We start from the raw sequence: 15,474 nt of genomic DNA on the forward strand, positions 1-15,474 counted from the left end.
CACAGCTGGCTCGATTCTATGCACACGCGCAGCGTGGGCTCCCGCACCAGCGACAAAAGCGGTACGGCAAGATTGCCGTCGGTGCGGGAGACACGCTAAGCGTGTCATAGCCGCATCGCTGGATGAAAAAAGTTTCTGGATCAGCAGTGAAATTGTTAATAAAACATACCTATCGTATTTAAATACAAATTAGTAATTGACCATCATGGAATTACATTTTAAAACAATATAACCAGGCTTACACTAGCTGCAATTATAAATAGCGATATACTTACTGTTTAATCTAACAGTTAATAGGTAGGCAGGTATCTAGTTATTTGAATTAGAATTCCAAATTTGAAATAAATTGAAAATTTCATTCTTCAATTTGATTAAACTGTATGTTTATCTTATGCATCTGTAAATTTACTATTTTGACCGATTTAAAAAAAGGAGGTTCTCAATTCCACATATTTTGTGTTTGTTAGGTACCTCACAATTTTTTGCTGTGTTGATCGAGTTTGAGGATTGCTTTTTTTATTTGAAAGCTATGAGCGGTGTCTCCCATGTGGTCACATTAAGCTTGGTCTGTTTCTACCAATTTCGAGGCGGTTTAAATCTGATAAGAATAATTTTTACATTTTAAATAGAACTTTAATATTGAGAAAACACAGTCAAGCATCGATATGAATCAATAATACCGACCTAAGACTACTACCGCGTTTCTATCATATACAAAAGGAAATTGAAAACAAAAAATGTTTAGATTGGACTATTTATTGCCAGAAATGTTTCACAAACACTTTACTCCACAGGAAGTAGTGTTAAACTGTACATTCTACTTTAGTTTCTACTAAAACTACTGTACTCTTTGAATAAATTGAACAATTTTATATTTAATAATATTATTCTGAAAAAAAGTTAGTCAAAATAGTATTCCTCAAACTCTTGGTTATGTTGGAATATAATGAAGATTCGTATCCATAAGGTTATCTTACATTCGAGGTTTGTATTCTATCACATATCAAAGCAAAATAAATTAGAAAAAATAGCAATATGATAAAAAAAGACCCATAAGTATTACAAAAAAATAGCACACGCAGAATTAATGTCAATATGAACTATCACCTTATTTGTCAACTTTGAACTTTATGAATTTCAATCTTAAAATAATAATTATGCTGTGAACTAAAGCAATATTGCAGTCAAAGTGAAAGTTTGTACTGCTAACAGGTAACAACCCAGAAGTTTCTATGTTCACAACACAATTTATAAACAAGTCAAGGAATGTTTAATGGTTAAGTATTAATGCCTATGTAAATATATAAAATGTGCGACATTTAACTGCTAACTTAAATTTACAAATGAATTATTTATCTAACTTTAATTAAATCTTAGTTTATCTAAAAGACCTTGTATTTCGGAAGCTGTTTAAAATCGCATCGTTCACAGAACGGATTGTGAATTGACTTCACCTGAGGTGAATCCTTTGGCAGTATCTACTGGCGGATTGTTACCAAAACCGATACATGAAAAATTTAATTCAATGCAATAAACCCATTTCTTGTTGAGTTAGACACCGATACGCAAACAGCATACAACACCGAATCCAAATGTGTGTTCAGTTCACTGCGATGCACATCTCAGTCGTGGCTGACAAAACAAATTTACACTTTACAGGTACATTTCACAGGTTAGTTTAATACACATAGTAATTAAACTTTAACTTAAAGTGTTGTGACACAAGAGCCCAACTCTAATGTAAAAATCTTGAGTACAAAATAGGTTTATAAAAACTATGGTATTATTGCAACATATGTATATGTGTGTATAAAGGATATGTTTGTAGTTAGAGTTGGGACCTAATGATCATACAATGCATTGCAGTAAACCAAGCTTGGGGCTTGACAGTTTTAGGCCTCGGCCTCAGCGGGTGGGGCTTCATCCGCTACCTTCTGCTTCTTTTCAGGAGTGGTTTTCTCATTTGCATCACCATTGTCTGCTACAGCAGATTTCCTCTTCACACCAGCTTCTTTTTTCTCTGTAAACAATACATATAACAATAATTATTCTTTAATTTAAATTGCATACAAAAAAACAAAAGGTCAATTGATGCAAAAAGTATTTCTTGTTTGTAATTTAAATTTCTTATTATAACAAAAATTGCATTTTATTTTTAATGAAAAGAAAATCACATACCTGCTTCACCATTTTCAGTAGCATCATTGCTTTCTTCGTCTCCCTCTCCATTTTCAGCTGGAGTTTCCTCTGGCGCGTCGCCGCTGCCATTCTCTTCTTTGCCATTGCTCTCTGGTACTTCAGCAACCTTCTTGGCGGGCGACTTCTTTACTGGAGACTCTTTTACCTCAGTTGAGGAAACCTCTTCGGGCGCTACTTCTCTGTAAATATAGACATATTCTTAAGTCAAGAAACACATTTTAACTAGATCTAGTACACGAACATAAACAATGACAATGTAACTACTCGTTACCGCGGCGCACACAACCTACTAATTACTAGAACTATGCAGTGTGCAAGCGAACGTACTATAGAGGAAGCGAGTTGGTAACAAAAACAACTTGTTGTTGCGCAAGGCTGCATGTGGGAAAGTTGCGAAGAAAATTAACGTCGCGACGACGTAATTGCTGAATGGATATGTTACTTGCACCACTAGATTGCTTTAAGACGCGGACTCGAAAGCGTTAAAAATAACTTATGACAACATGCTGCCCCTCGCGAGTATCTATAACGTAACCGCGGAGTTGCAAAATGCGACTCTGTAAATTTGAAACGAGCGCGCTTCGGTGACGCTACCGCGCCGGCACGCCGCGCATGCAGCGCCATCTTGGCTAGAACTCGGCGCCTACCGGCGTGCTTAAAATTTTCCCATTTAAAAAAATACTCCAAGGCGATGCACGTAATGTCTAAGTGGTCCTCCAACTAAATGTAACAAAGCCTAACAAACGCACTTTACCATCCAATAGTATAATACAAGTTTCAACTCAAACAAGTTTCCCGCGTGTCTGTACGGCTTGTCATTAAACATTTTTTTTTACTATACAATACGGATATAGGTCTATAAGGATAAACACATGATTTGCCTATATTTTACGAGGTAACGCCAACCTAAAGCAGTATTAAGTAAAAAGATACGAATAATTAAAATAAAGGTAGCCATTTTGATCACGTTTTCATAGCCGCCAAAACTCAAGCTGTAAAAATAAACAATTTTTTAAAGTAACACTAATAATACTTACTTCTTGTCGACGGCTGCGTCTGCCATGGTTATTTTTTGTTTAACAAAAACGTTAAAAGAGGTAAAATATTCCAACACGTGCTACACACCACGCACAACAAAGTTCACTGCACAAACACCGACGTCCAAATGAAGGAGGAAGGAACAAAATATCGTGCGCAACGTTTCGCGCGGTTGCGCGTTGATTCTGAACTTTGCGCGCCAACTTCATTCAATGAAACACCCTATTTGTGAAAGTATGGGAGAGAAAAGGATAGTTATAGATGCTTATTTGACTTCAAACAACCTTGAATTTTCTGTAAATGAGGTGAGCAAGCGGTAATCTACCTTGCTCTGTCCTGTTCAAAAACATAAAGTCGTTAAATTATTTTTCGTCCAGAAAAATGATTTTATTTATAGTCCCTCTAGAAGTTAAGAAAATTGTGAATTCTATTATCGGTGTGTTTAGCATCGGTACTTTATTACCTTATGTAATTTATTTAACTATATACTTTTTGAGTACCTAGCTTTACCTGAATTCACAAGTCATACAAAACCCCGCCAATGTGGCGCGAACGTAACCTTACAGGTTATATTATGGATACCTAGAATAAAATTGCTTAAATGTTGATGTTGGGCACATCCTAATCTAAACCACGAAGTTTAAACCTGTTGAATAGTTTTATTGCCAACCTGACTTTCTGTTTTATCAATAGGTACAGAGAGAATTCATGATCAATCGATTATTATTTTTCAATTATATATTATGACTAGCTGACCCGGCAAACGCTGTTCTGCCTTACTCTTATCATTTAGGGGTATGAAAAATAGATGTTGAACGATTCTCAGACATACTCAATATGCACATAAAATTTCATAAAAAGTTTGGTAACTAAAGTTGTGACACGGGAATATATTATCAACTTTACTTTTACTAGCTTTAGCCGCATTATATTTGTGCATAAATATAAATGTTCATATTTTAATCCAATCACATATTTCGTTTTGATTTCTCAAATTATAAAACATTAGATTAGATATTTATACAAAAAGAAACGTCGCTTATCGAAGTTTTCAGTTTTGTGATGTACAATGAGACAGTTTATGTAAATAAAATGCGAATAAGGCGCGCGTGTGATTTTAAAAGTTCATTGGCCTATTAATCACTAAAATTTTACGTAAATCACGTATTTTAGTTACCATGTGGATATCAAAAAATAAACTTGGGTATGTAACTAGTCGATATTTTTGTACCAAGACATGAAAATACTTCAGTCTAACATTATGTGGTCGTTAGCATTTCTGGGCAAAAAAAACGATGCGCGAGATTTTATTTTCCTCGATTTTGGAGCACCTCTAAAGCCAGAAAACCATCAAGCTTGCGCTCGACCCGACAGATACAAACAACCTTAACAGTTTGTAAATAAGAATGTATATAAATTTGGATCTTAACTCTTTGGAATTGAGTCTATACATGAAATGAAGACTGTAAATTTAATGTGCAGCGTTTTAGGTCGATGGCTTTGAAAAAAATCTTGGCACAAGTTTGTTATATCGTCAGGTTATGAATTCATTAAAAACGTTCTTGGTTATAAACTTTGTTAAAAAAGACAACGAATTAGATACATTAAATGTTAAGTCGTATAAAATCCTGCATTTGAGTAAAATTTATTTTTTTGTGTTTGCAATCAATTAAAAATATAAAAATAAATAGGAAAAACAATTTCGATTAAAGGTGACTAAAAATGAAAAACAAGAACTGTTTCAAACAATCGTGTTTTAACAACATGGCAACGCACCGATCTTGTGAAGAATTGAATGCAGAACAATATTTTGTACTAGATAAGCCATTCAATTAAGAATAGGATTGATTCTTCGCCACATACTGTCGACATTCAAATATTATAGTCTAAACTATATAGAACTAATAATCCAAGTTATAAAATTACGTTTGTATTTGATGTTAGAGTAAGTCAAAATAAAAGAAACCAATAATCAGATCGGTTTCTAAGGTATTTTTTTATTTTTGTATTCATAGAAATCAGGCTATAGGTATCCCGCGCAATGAAGGATTTTCCGACATTCGGCTTATGTCCAGTGTTACCAGAATATTTTTTTCTCAAATCACCCTACCCGTATATAAGTGTATAATCTATATCCCTACCGGTGCGCGAGTAGCCCCGAGATAGCCCCATCATGGCGCACAGGTAGTTAAGGCGGGAAAGTTGATATATATATATATATATATATATATATATATATATATACAGTTAACGTTTTAAATCCGTGCTATAAAATATACATAAAAACTATTGCAACTGATTATTGCTGTTCTTAATAAGAGTTCTTTTTCCTATATAATTGAAATGATTTGTTTATTAAATATTTCTGAAAAAAAAAATATAGCCAGCGGATAAAATAATACCTCATTGGCGGTAAATAGCCCCATCTGGCAACACTGCTTATGTCAAGACACCGAATCGTGCCTCGCAGGCACATCGATGCTATCAATCGGCTGGCGAGTGGCGATACAAGTTCTATAGCGATTAGCGACTAGCACTGTCTCTTTCTCATGCTCTTAATTTTATTTGGATGAAGAGAGCTAGATATATTGTCTGGACAAAGTCGAAAATAACTAAATTACATTTCATGCTTCAAGAAAAACTTATTACAATCGATTATGAATCAAGCTTACCATTAAATATAATATTAATATTGCTGCTACTGTGTTACTAAAAAGAATTATATAATAAAACTGACCTAAACACTTTTAATTTATATTCATTGGAATATCATTTTAACGCGTGAGCGTAGAACCGGGAAGTCCTAGGTTCGATTCCCGATGGGGACTCACAAAAATGAAGTGTGCAAGGAATAAATTTTGATCAACTACTTGTCGATAAAAAAAAAAACGATCTGTAAAACAGACGTTGATATATTTCTGATATACGTCTGCCGCACACACACAAGACTTAATTTTTTTTAAGTCTATCTATACAACTACAGCTCTGTCTGCCTGCTATGAAAACGTTTTAAGAGTACACCGACGTGTGAAAAAAATATAGGTACTGATTTCTTATCGGATACAAACTGTCCATATGTTCGTTCAAAGTTCATGCAGGCTTACACGGGCGAAACGTGAGGGGGGCTAGGGAGACATCATAGGAACGAGCCCGAGCTACATACGCCATGTTATTAGCAGCTCGGGACACTACTTAATATTTCTAAGTATCTTATATTTAAATTCTGAAATTTATGTTGTATGATTTATATCACAGTTTAATAAAAAGTTTGGTGATATGTAAAATATTATGTTGCAAAAATGGTATATACCACTAATTGTGCTGTGAGAGATTACAAATCGTCATGTCGTGTTAACAAGAATCAGTCCCGGCTCCGCCCAGGTGGATCTGGGTTAAAAAAAAAATATATAATATAGCCTATGGTACAGATAACGTGGCTTTCTATAGTATTTTTTTTTTTTTAATCCGAAGAGTACTTTCAGACTAATTCAATGACGTGTCGATTATTGAGTTGAGGCTTGTTAGACATTTTCGGCTTCTACAACTAAATAAAAGGCGTATGTTCTTTTGCATTCATTTATTACTACCTATACCACTATTTATACAAATTTGTCCCCTCTCACCACTATTATAAGATAAGAAGAAGAAGAGAGAGAGAATACGATTTCTTTATTTATTACGTCAAAAAAATGGATACATACAGCGTGGTTTGTATGAATGTGCAAATAAGTATACTATTGTTATCTGTGTACAAATGCAAATAACAATCACTACATAGTATAAAATAAAGTCGTTTTCAGCCGTCTGTGTGACTGTATGCTTAGATCTTTAAAATTACACAGCAGATTTAAATGGTTGTTTTTTTTAACAAGATATAGTGAATCAAAAGGAAGGTTTATATGCATATTAACATTTTACTCTGATATTACGCGGACGTGTTTGTTTGTCACGCTTTCACGACTAAACCACAGTACTGACGAAAAAGGAACGCAGCTTATGTTTTTTTATTAATGAATATGAAATACACAAATATAAGTAAAAAAACTGAATTATTATATAACTGGGATCATCATCAATACAGAAATAAATTACATAAATTACTACGGTGTGACGTGTTGTTGGAAATGTTATTGTAGGGATGTATTTTATATAAGTAGGTATCATTTTGGAGCTATTATTTTACCTAATACAAAACATAACATGATAGCATGCTTATAGCTGTTGTACATTCATCTTAATCAAGCGGAATAATATTGTTTTATGTTTAGTAGTAGTACTGCTGACTGGTGAGCGGCGAGCGCTATCTATATTATTCCTTAATGGACTGATAACGCCATCTTGTTTTACATTTTAGAAACAAACTTACAGTGTTACCCTTTAATTGTCCTTATGGTAATTTGGTAGTACAGTATAGCTACTAGTGTTAATGGATTTTAATAAATACAATTTTATTATTTTTGTTAACGATGATTTAAGATTTCGAAACATAGCATTGCAAAAATATACAAGATGAGAATTTGAATGAAAAAAAATATTTAATATATAAGAACTATTAAAGGAATATCAATTAACAAATAATAATTTAATAAATAAATTCAAGTACGACTTATTTTCATTCGTTATATATAATTTGTTTATCCTTAATTTAATAAAAATGGCAGTTAAAATACTTTAAGTATTTTAAGTTTTTGTACTTAAAATATTAGTGATTTCAGTAATCAGATGTGATAAATATATTTAATATGCATGGGAATCGAATATCTTATTACAATACTTACTTGCCTTCTGCCCGTGGTTTTGCCCACGTTGTTTAACTATATACAGATACTATAATCATGTCGTAAAATCGATCCGCTGCAACGCAAAAAAACACAAACAAACAAATAAACCAACACAATTTTGCATTTATAATATAGTATATTGTATACTTGATTTCCGCTAGTGTCCTCCAGTATAAGTTTCACCCACTTCTCAAATAAAATTTACAGCTATCATGCAGCATATCACATTTTTAATATAACGCCATCTGTCGTAATTTATTAACTTCAGAGAGATTCAAACTTGCATTATAATGGATCTTTCTATGAGAATGAGATATTTCCCCGGGATAAAAGTTAGCCTATGTCATTCTTTAACCTACTAACCGTCTCCAGATACAGACTCTAAAGAAGGAAAAGCAAATAGACGTACTTTCTCGTGGAGATTATTTTATTATATAACCATTCGTTTTTTGACGCTTTGTATTTCTAAATTTATTCAACATTACTTCACCGCTCGAGTTATTTTTTTGCAAACAATTCTTTAGAACATCTTAAGAACCGATATTAGAGAACCTATAGCTTATATAAATATGCATGTGGGTGTAACCCAAATATATAAAGAAAATTTGAAATAAAAGTTGAATCTTTATCAAGTAAATCACAGCATTTTGTAATTTGTTATTGAAGGTATTTTATTATTCTGACTTGTCAACTTTTAGGCGACATGTAGCGACAATGATATTTCGAATATGTTTCCTTTTTCTTTATTTAATAAGCACTATAATTAAGAAAAGGATTTAATGAAAAAATTTTTATCAAATGCTTGCACCTTTTGCATAGCATACCTTCCTACTATCCTCCAAAAACGTATAAGGTATTTAAATATTATTTGGATCAGAGGCGTAGCTACCGCCGTGTCATTCGTATCATTCACACGGGCTCCCAGATTTAAAAGGGCCCTTAGTTTAATGAATATCAATAATAGTATATCTAACAAATATTATTTTTATCATAAAAAAACTGATTCAAAATGAATATTAATTAGAAAGAAAGAAGCAATGTTTATGTAAGGTGTAGGTGAGAGGTTTGCGAAATCTTTTCAAAGATGGACTTATAACTAATCAGTGTGGCGCTATAAAGGGTCCCAGTCTTTACATTATTACGATTATATACAGTTTTTCATTATTATATTTTAAAGTTCGACTATTTTCTTGAATTTTATGTACCTTCTAAAAAATTCTCCACAAATTTAATGAATCATTTGTTAGTTTCAGATACCAGCTTTTAACGTTACTCTTATTGTGGTTTCCCGAACAATTTTTTAAGGCACACTACCCCATTGATTTGTATGTTTGTGTTATAAGTCATTACCGTTATGAATATCATTCCATTCATAGCATTCTAAATTGTACTTGGCCCGAAAGTCGGTTTTAAATGCAGTAATGCAGCTGTTTGAAAAATATATTTTTATTATGATATGTTTTTCGTTCTTCGTTAAATAACTTCCATATTGTAAAATAATTTAGTAGATTTACTGAAATATGGTAGAATTATTTTAATAAACTGGCAACATTTTCATAATTGACCGCCACCCGTGAGCGAATTGTTCGTTCGCTCTCGCTCTGCCGATCGAGTTCAGTGAAGGAAGCCATTTTATTTCTTGTGAATGTGACGAAAATTTTTTTGGGATAACTAGTTCTAAATGTAAACGTGTCAATGTGTGCCTGCAATAAGTGTCTTTTGTGACGTGTGTATGTGCTGTAAAAATTAAGAATGTCTGTGTTTCAAATCGGTTTGTGTTGACCTGCCTCTTTCTTTCACGTTCGCTCAGACGGGCATCGATTAGTACAAGGTAGCCTCTAATAACGGCAAATCGAGGCACTGAAATAGTTTGTGGTGTGCGCCATGGGCAACAATGCTGCCACCGCTAACAAAAAGGTGGACGCCGCCGAAAGCGTCAAGGAATTCCTCGATCAGGCCAAAGAGGATTTCGAGGAAAAATGGAAGAAGAATCCTACCAACACCGCCGGATTGAATGATTTTGAAAGAATAAAAACGCTCGGGACGGGCTCTTTTGGACGAGTTATGATAGTTCAACATAAACCGACTAAAGAATATTATGCTATGAAAATATTAGATAAGCAGAAAGTTGTCAAACTAAAGCAGGTAGAACATACATTGAACGAGAAACGAATTCTACAAGCTATCAATTTTCCATTTTTGGTGAGCCTTAAGTTTCATTTTAAGGATAATTCCAACCTCTACATGGTTTTAGAATATGTGCCTGGAGGTGAAATGTTTTCGCATCTGCGTAAAGTAGGCCGCTTTTCAGAGCCTCACTCTCGTTTCTACGCGGCTCAGATAGTCCTAGCGTTCGAATATCTGCACTATCTGGACCTCATATATCGTGATCTGAAACCCGAGAATTTGTTAATTGATTCGCAAGGTTATTTAAAAGTAACCGATTTTGGATTTGCAAAGCGCGTCAAAGGCCGTACATGGACTCTGTGTGGTACGCCCGAGTACTTGGCCCCTGAAATAATTCTTTCTAAGGGCTACAATAAAGCTGTGGATTGGTGGGCTCTGGGCGTACTTGTCTATGAAATGGCGGCTGGCTACCCGCCTTTCTTCGCTGATCAACCCATCCAAATCTATGAAAAAATCGTATCTGGCAAGGTGCGCTTCCCGTCGCATTTTGGCTCGGATCTGAAAGACTTGTTGCGCAATCTACTTCAAGTGGATTTGACAAAACGCTATGGTAATCTAAAAGCTGGTGTAAACGACATTAAAGGCCATAAATGGTTCGCCAGCACTGACTGGATTGCTGTCTTCCAAAAGAAGATAGAAGCGCCGTTCATACCACGTTGCAAGGGGCCCGGTGACACCAGTAACTTCGACGACTACGAGGAGGAGGCCCTTCGCATCTCGTCGACCGAAAAATGCGCAAAGGAGTTTGCCGAATTCTGAGCGCACTCTTGGAGCCTGCGTACGGAAAATCCCGTGAGTAGGTGTTTTGTTTTAGTGAACCTTCCTTGACAAATGTCATGGAGAGTGATGAGTATGTCTATGCGACAGCTGGGGTGTTTAGACATTTGTACCCGACACTGGTATTTTGAAGTGTAATTGCAGTAAGCAGAAGATAGAACTGATTTCTGATGTTTGGTGGCATTCATTTTGCTTAGTGCCCTATCAAGTTGACAATGAGGCTATGCGCAAGTCCTTAGACGGTTGGTGGATGTCGACTGCAGGTAGCATAGCTAGTATTGTGAGCCCTCAATGTCAGTGCCATTTATTCAGTAATGGTAGTTTGCCTTTGATAACATTGAGATCGTTAGCTTTATTGAATTTTCTATTGTTTTTGTAATGTGGATACAATGTGTATTGAAGGATTTTCTTGCTGCTTTTAGAAATTGTCAGATACTTGAAGACATTACTTAATTGTTATAGCTATCACTTAATTTAGGCATTCTTATTTATATTTGTAAAGATTTTTCTGATAAGCTCCATGATGTTGCTTATTTAACAAATTTTCTATAACAACATTTTGCTGTTGATATTATCTGTTAAGCAAATAGTGAGCATATCTATTCTTTAACCTTAAACACTTATAGGAATGTTGTTTTGTAAACGTTTTAATTATTTGACATTTTGTTATTGGTTTTATTTAGAAAATTATATTGTTAAATCACATGATATTTTAGTTAGGGGATATCTACTTGGAGGAGAAAGAGATTAACTTATTACAATTGTATGTAGTGTTCAGTTGTGCAATTCAAGCTTGTTTGTGATCTGATGTGAGTAAAACTTTATTTTATAAGTGTAATTTGTATAGTTCCTTTATTAGTGAATGTACAGTGTATCAGGCGGAAACCAGCTACTTTAGTCAGGTTATCCCAAAACCCATCTCTCATTAACATCATCGACAAAAAGCAATAAATTTACATACACACATTCAATTTAAATTGTAAGCACAAAACTATGAGAGAATTTGTGTGATAAATTAATTCCCAAATATAGGTGTACTAGGATTGTATTGTAATAGTTTATTATAAATAGTTTGTATAGTACATGAAAATATGTATATCAATCTTGCTATGTGAGCATGAATGCAGGAAGTAATGTCTTAATTCTTCATAATATATAACAGGATGGTACTGAGAGATAGTGGTTTTGGAGGCTACAATCATAAACATCAGCCTTACGGTCAGTTTAACAATTTGATAGCTATTAGACGTAGTACTTTGAATCCAGGCTGTACAAATATCATATAGTTATTTGTAGTGAATTTAACATATTGTGGTATGTGCGCGTATGTGTTAATAGTCATTAGTTTAGGTCCTGGAAAGGTTACTTAACTTTGCACATTCATCTTGTTAAACAATACCTATGGACTTAGAGTTACTGTTTAGGTTTTTTAGGAATTTGCAAGATCATTCATGTTATGCTGAATCCAAAGTCATATCAAAGTAAAGATAAACATCTTATCATTCTTAAATTATCTCGCAAATTAGTATAGTACTGACCAATTTGCTTATCTTCATATTTAATCTTTTACAGGTTAGTTAAATAAGTTACCTATGTGTACTAATTCTTTAAATTATATTATTAGAAATAAATTTTTGCTATAAAACAATGTCTTAACTAATGGATTCTTAAAATTTTATAAATATCGTGTATTTAACCTTCATTTATATATATCGTTTTTGAAAGATTTCTTTTCGTGCCATATTTGGTTAATTTTATAATCATCATTTGTTTTATATATTACCAGTGATTTGGTGCTTTGTATTAAAATCAGTATTAACAAGCAGGATAAATAAATATATTTTTAACATGCAGTGTAAAGCAGGCATTTGAAATATTGGGGATAAAAATTGTGAATACATATTGGAATGAATTTATTATTGTTTCAAATTATTGCCATCCCACTGCAAAGTTCAGACATTGTTTATTAGTGTAACAATTTACAGAGTTGTTTCTATACTCATGTCAAATTTAATAACCTGTTCCTGTTTAGGCAATACTTTTGATTGCATTATAAAATTTATAAGAAATTAATGATGTGTATTTTAATGACTATCATCATTGTATATAACACTAGAGTGATTGTGCCCCGTATAATATTAGGATATTTAATATTGGCTTTGATTATTGCAACACTTCATTCCATTAGCTTTCAACATTCACTCATTGCCATAATATATTCTTTGATCTTTCTAATGTGAACATTTTAGTTATTTCAGATATCACATTGTGGTATGTCCTGCGAGCTGTCTTTTTATATCTGCATACTAATTTATATTAAAATGTTCATGTCTAGATCTATTATATCGAGTGCCTATAGCATTGAAATTCAAGTGTAAAAAGTCAGTTATTTTCAGTAATTATTTGTCACCATGTATTGATCTTCCATAAATTACGATGAAATTAAAATATCGATGTAACAGTAAAATATTTTGTTTGATTTTTCATGTGATTTTACTGGCCGAGGTTATTTTCGTTTGCAATCACTTTCGCTGGCACTTTCCAGGTCTGGCATCTGTTGCATTTGCATTTGGTTAATGTGCATAATAAATGTAAAGATGATATGTGTACACAGTACTGTCGAGTCTGTATTTGGCAGAGCACGGTTATCGCACGTGGATCCGACCGTCATAATAGGTGACTTCCTAATAAAGTAGCACAGTTCAGTCCACTTTTGCCAGTTGTACAGAGACAAAGATTATTTGAAGTCCTATCACGTGCTGTTAATAAAATTTTGGTGTGGATGGTTACATTATATAAGAGTTAGATAATCTTATATAAATCCAATAAATAAGGATGTGTGAAACATAAGATTACTTTACAAAATTGCATAACAATGAGTATGTATTGTAAAATTACGTAATTGTGATAAAATCATTGAAATATTTGAATACTTTTTAATGTTCAGGGTTAACATCCATTTATATAAAAGGCAGAACTAGTCTCTAAGCACTTAAATACATAAAGGGGACAATTGTTATAAATGAGATTATCGATTTATCTATTCTTGAAAATGTAGATGTACATAATACATGGACGTTTCAATAGTGGTGGGCGATATACGTCATCCATGATTTATGTTTACGTATGTTCTTTGGTACATTTTTAGCAGCCATCATGGACACTAATAGGCACTTTATGGTCATTTCAATAAAGTTGGTAATCCAAGGTTAAATATACAAATAACAAAATCATCTTGGTGAATATGAGTGGAATAGAATAGTAATTGCAATAGTGTGGTATTTATTTTTATTGTTATGAAACGTTATTCTTATGAAAGCTACAGGTGTTGTTAATCTCACAAGTCATACATTTATTTGAGGAAGGGAAAACTATTTGAGATTTTTTAAAAGTGATTGATTATGAGTCATCAATAAATATCATTACGATAAGAATATTATTTGTGTACACTTAGCTTCTGTTTATTTTTGCTTTAGTAATTAAAAGTTGTTTGCAAATCACGGCCGTATGTATTGTAGGTTATCCCAATCGATTGTTATTTTTCATGTGCCCACTGCTGTCTTAAAATGTTTAGAACAATCAATTGAAACTTGCATTTGTTTTAAAACTTTGTATACCTAACAACCAATATTGTTTTTACGACACTTGATAATTGCAATAATATAAAAGACTAATAATTTGGCCGACTGATCAGTAGCAATGAATGTTTAATTCATACAATGGAATTGTGCCGTAGTGAGTAAAGTTTCACATACAGGTTTAACAATATACATTATCCGATAATTTTGATTGACACGAACATGATTATTGGACGAACGCAAGAATTTAATCATTACGTGATGTTGCCTGTGGGTGACATTTTATCTCATAAAGTAGGTGACTAATTATATTTTCGATGCTACTAATGGTGAGAGGTGTTAAATGCTATCACTTCAAGAATGCATGATTACGTTTTATGTATAACTCTAAAAGTGTACATTTCTTATATTAAAATACCAGCTGCAGAATCATTGTCACAAAAGTAAGTGAATAAGAAAATATAAACGGAGATAAAACTGAAAAACACGCTTTATAGAATCAACCAAATTGTCTCACTTTTATATAACAGAGTTTACGTCCGAGTAGTGACAAAAATAAATAATCCTGGCGATCCTAATCAATATCCTGTTTAGGATAAGATAAACTCATGAAGTTATTGTATTGTCACTTATCCTTGTGTGAATAGTTAGAATGAAATCTGTATGTTTAAAATGAATCAAAATGAAGCCTTAAGTCGATTACAACTAATAAACAAACATACTATGGGTTACTAGTATATTATGTTATCTGTGGTATAGGCGAAGCTAATAAGGCGTGTTAATAATAAGGCGCTATTTATCATAGATACTCTATGTTGTTCTGATATGTTAAATTTTTAAAATAATCCTTCTTAATGACAAATGGTACTACTTCTTGGTACAAGTAACATAATTAATTCATTGAATAAACTAGA

General features: G+C 33.1%; 2 protein-coding genes across 2 annotated transcripts; one reads left to right on the forward strand and one right to left on the reverse strand.

The window, feature by feature from the left end:
* Positions 1 to 740: 740 nt before the first annotated feature.
* LOC119833986 (parathymosin-like) lies at positions 741 to 3,389 on the reverse strand. The gene is made up of 3 exons (XM_038358249.1): positions 3,237 to 3,389; positions 2,179 to 2,378; positions 741 to 2,020 (listed from the first exon to the last, which is right to left on the reverse strand). Exons 1-3 carry the CDS (start codon positions 3,260 to 3,262, stop codon positions 1,893 to 1,895), a joined length of 354 nt encoding a protein of 117 aa, XP_038214177.1. The 5' UTR covers positions 3,263 to 3,389; the 3' UTR covers positions 741 to 1,892.
* Positions 3,390 to 9,578: 6,189 nt separating this feature from the next.
* LOC119834143 (cAMP-dependent protein kinase catalytic subunit 1) lies at positions 9,579 to 13,449 on the forward strand. Its single transcript, XM_038358438.1, has one exon. The coding sequence runs from the start codon at positions 9,903 to 9,905 to the stop codon at positions 10,962 to 10,964; it is 1,062 nt and encodes a 353-aa protein (XP_038214366.1). The 5' UTR covers positions 9,579 to 9,902; the 3' UTR covers positions 10,965 to 13,449.
* The last annotated feature ends 2,025 nt before the right edge of the window (positions 13,450 to 15,474 follow it).

This window comes from Zerene cesonia, chromosome 18, assembly GCF_012273895.1.
Source record: "Zerene cesonia ecotype Mississippi chromosome 18, Zerene_cesonia_1.1, whole genome shotgun sequence".
In the NCBI taxonomy this organism is placed as follows: domain Eukaryota; kingdom Metazoa; phylum Arthropoda; class Insecta; order Lepidoptera; family Pieridae; genus Zerene; species Zerene cesonia.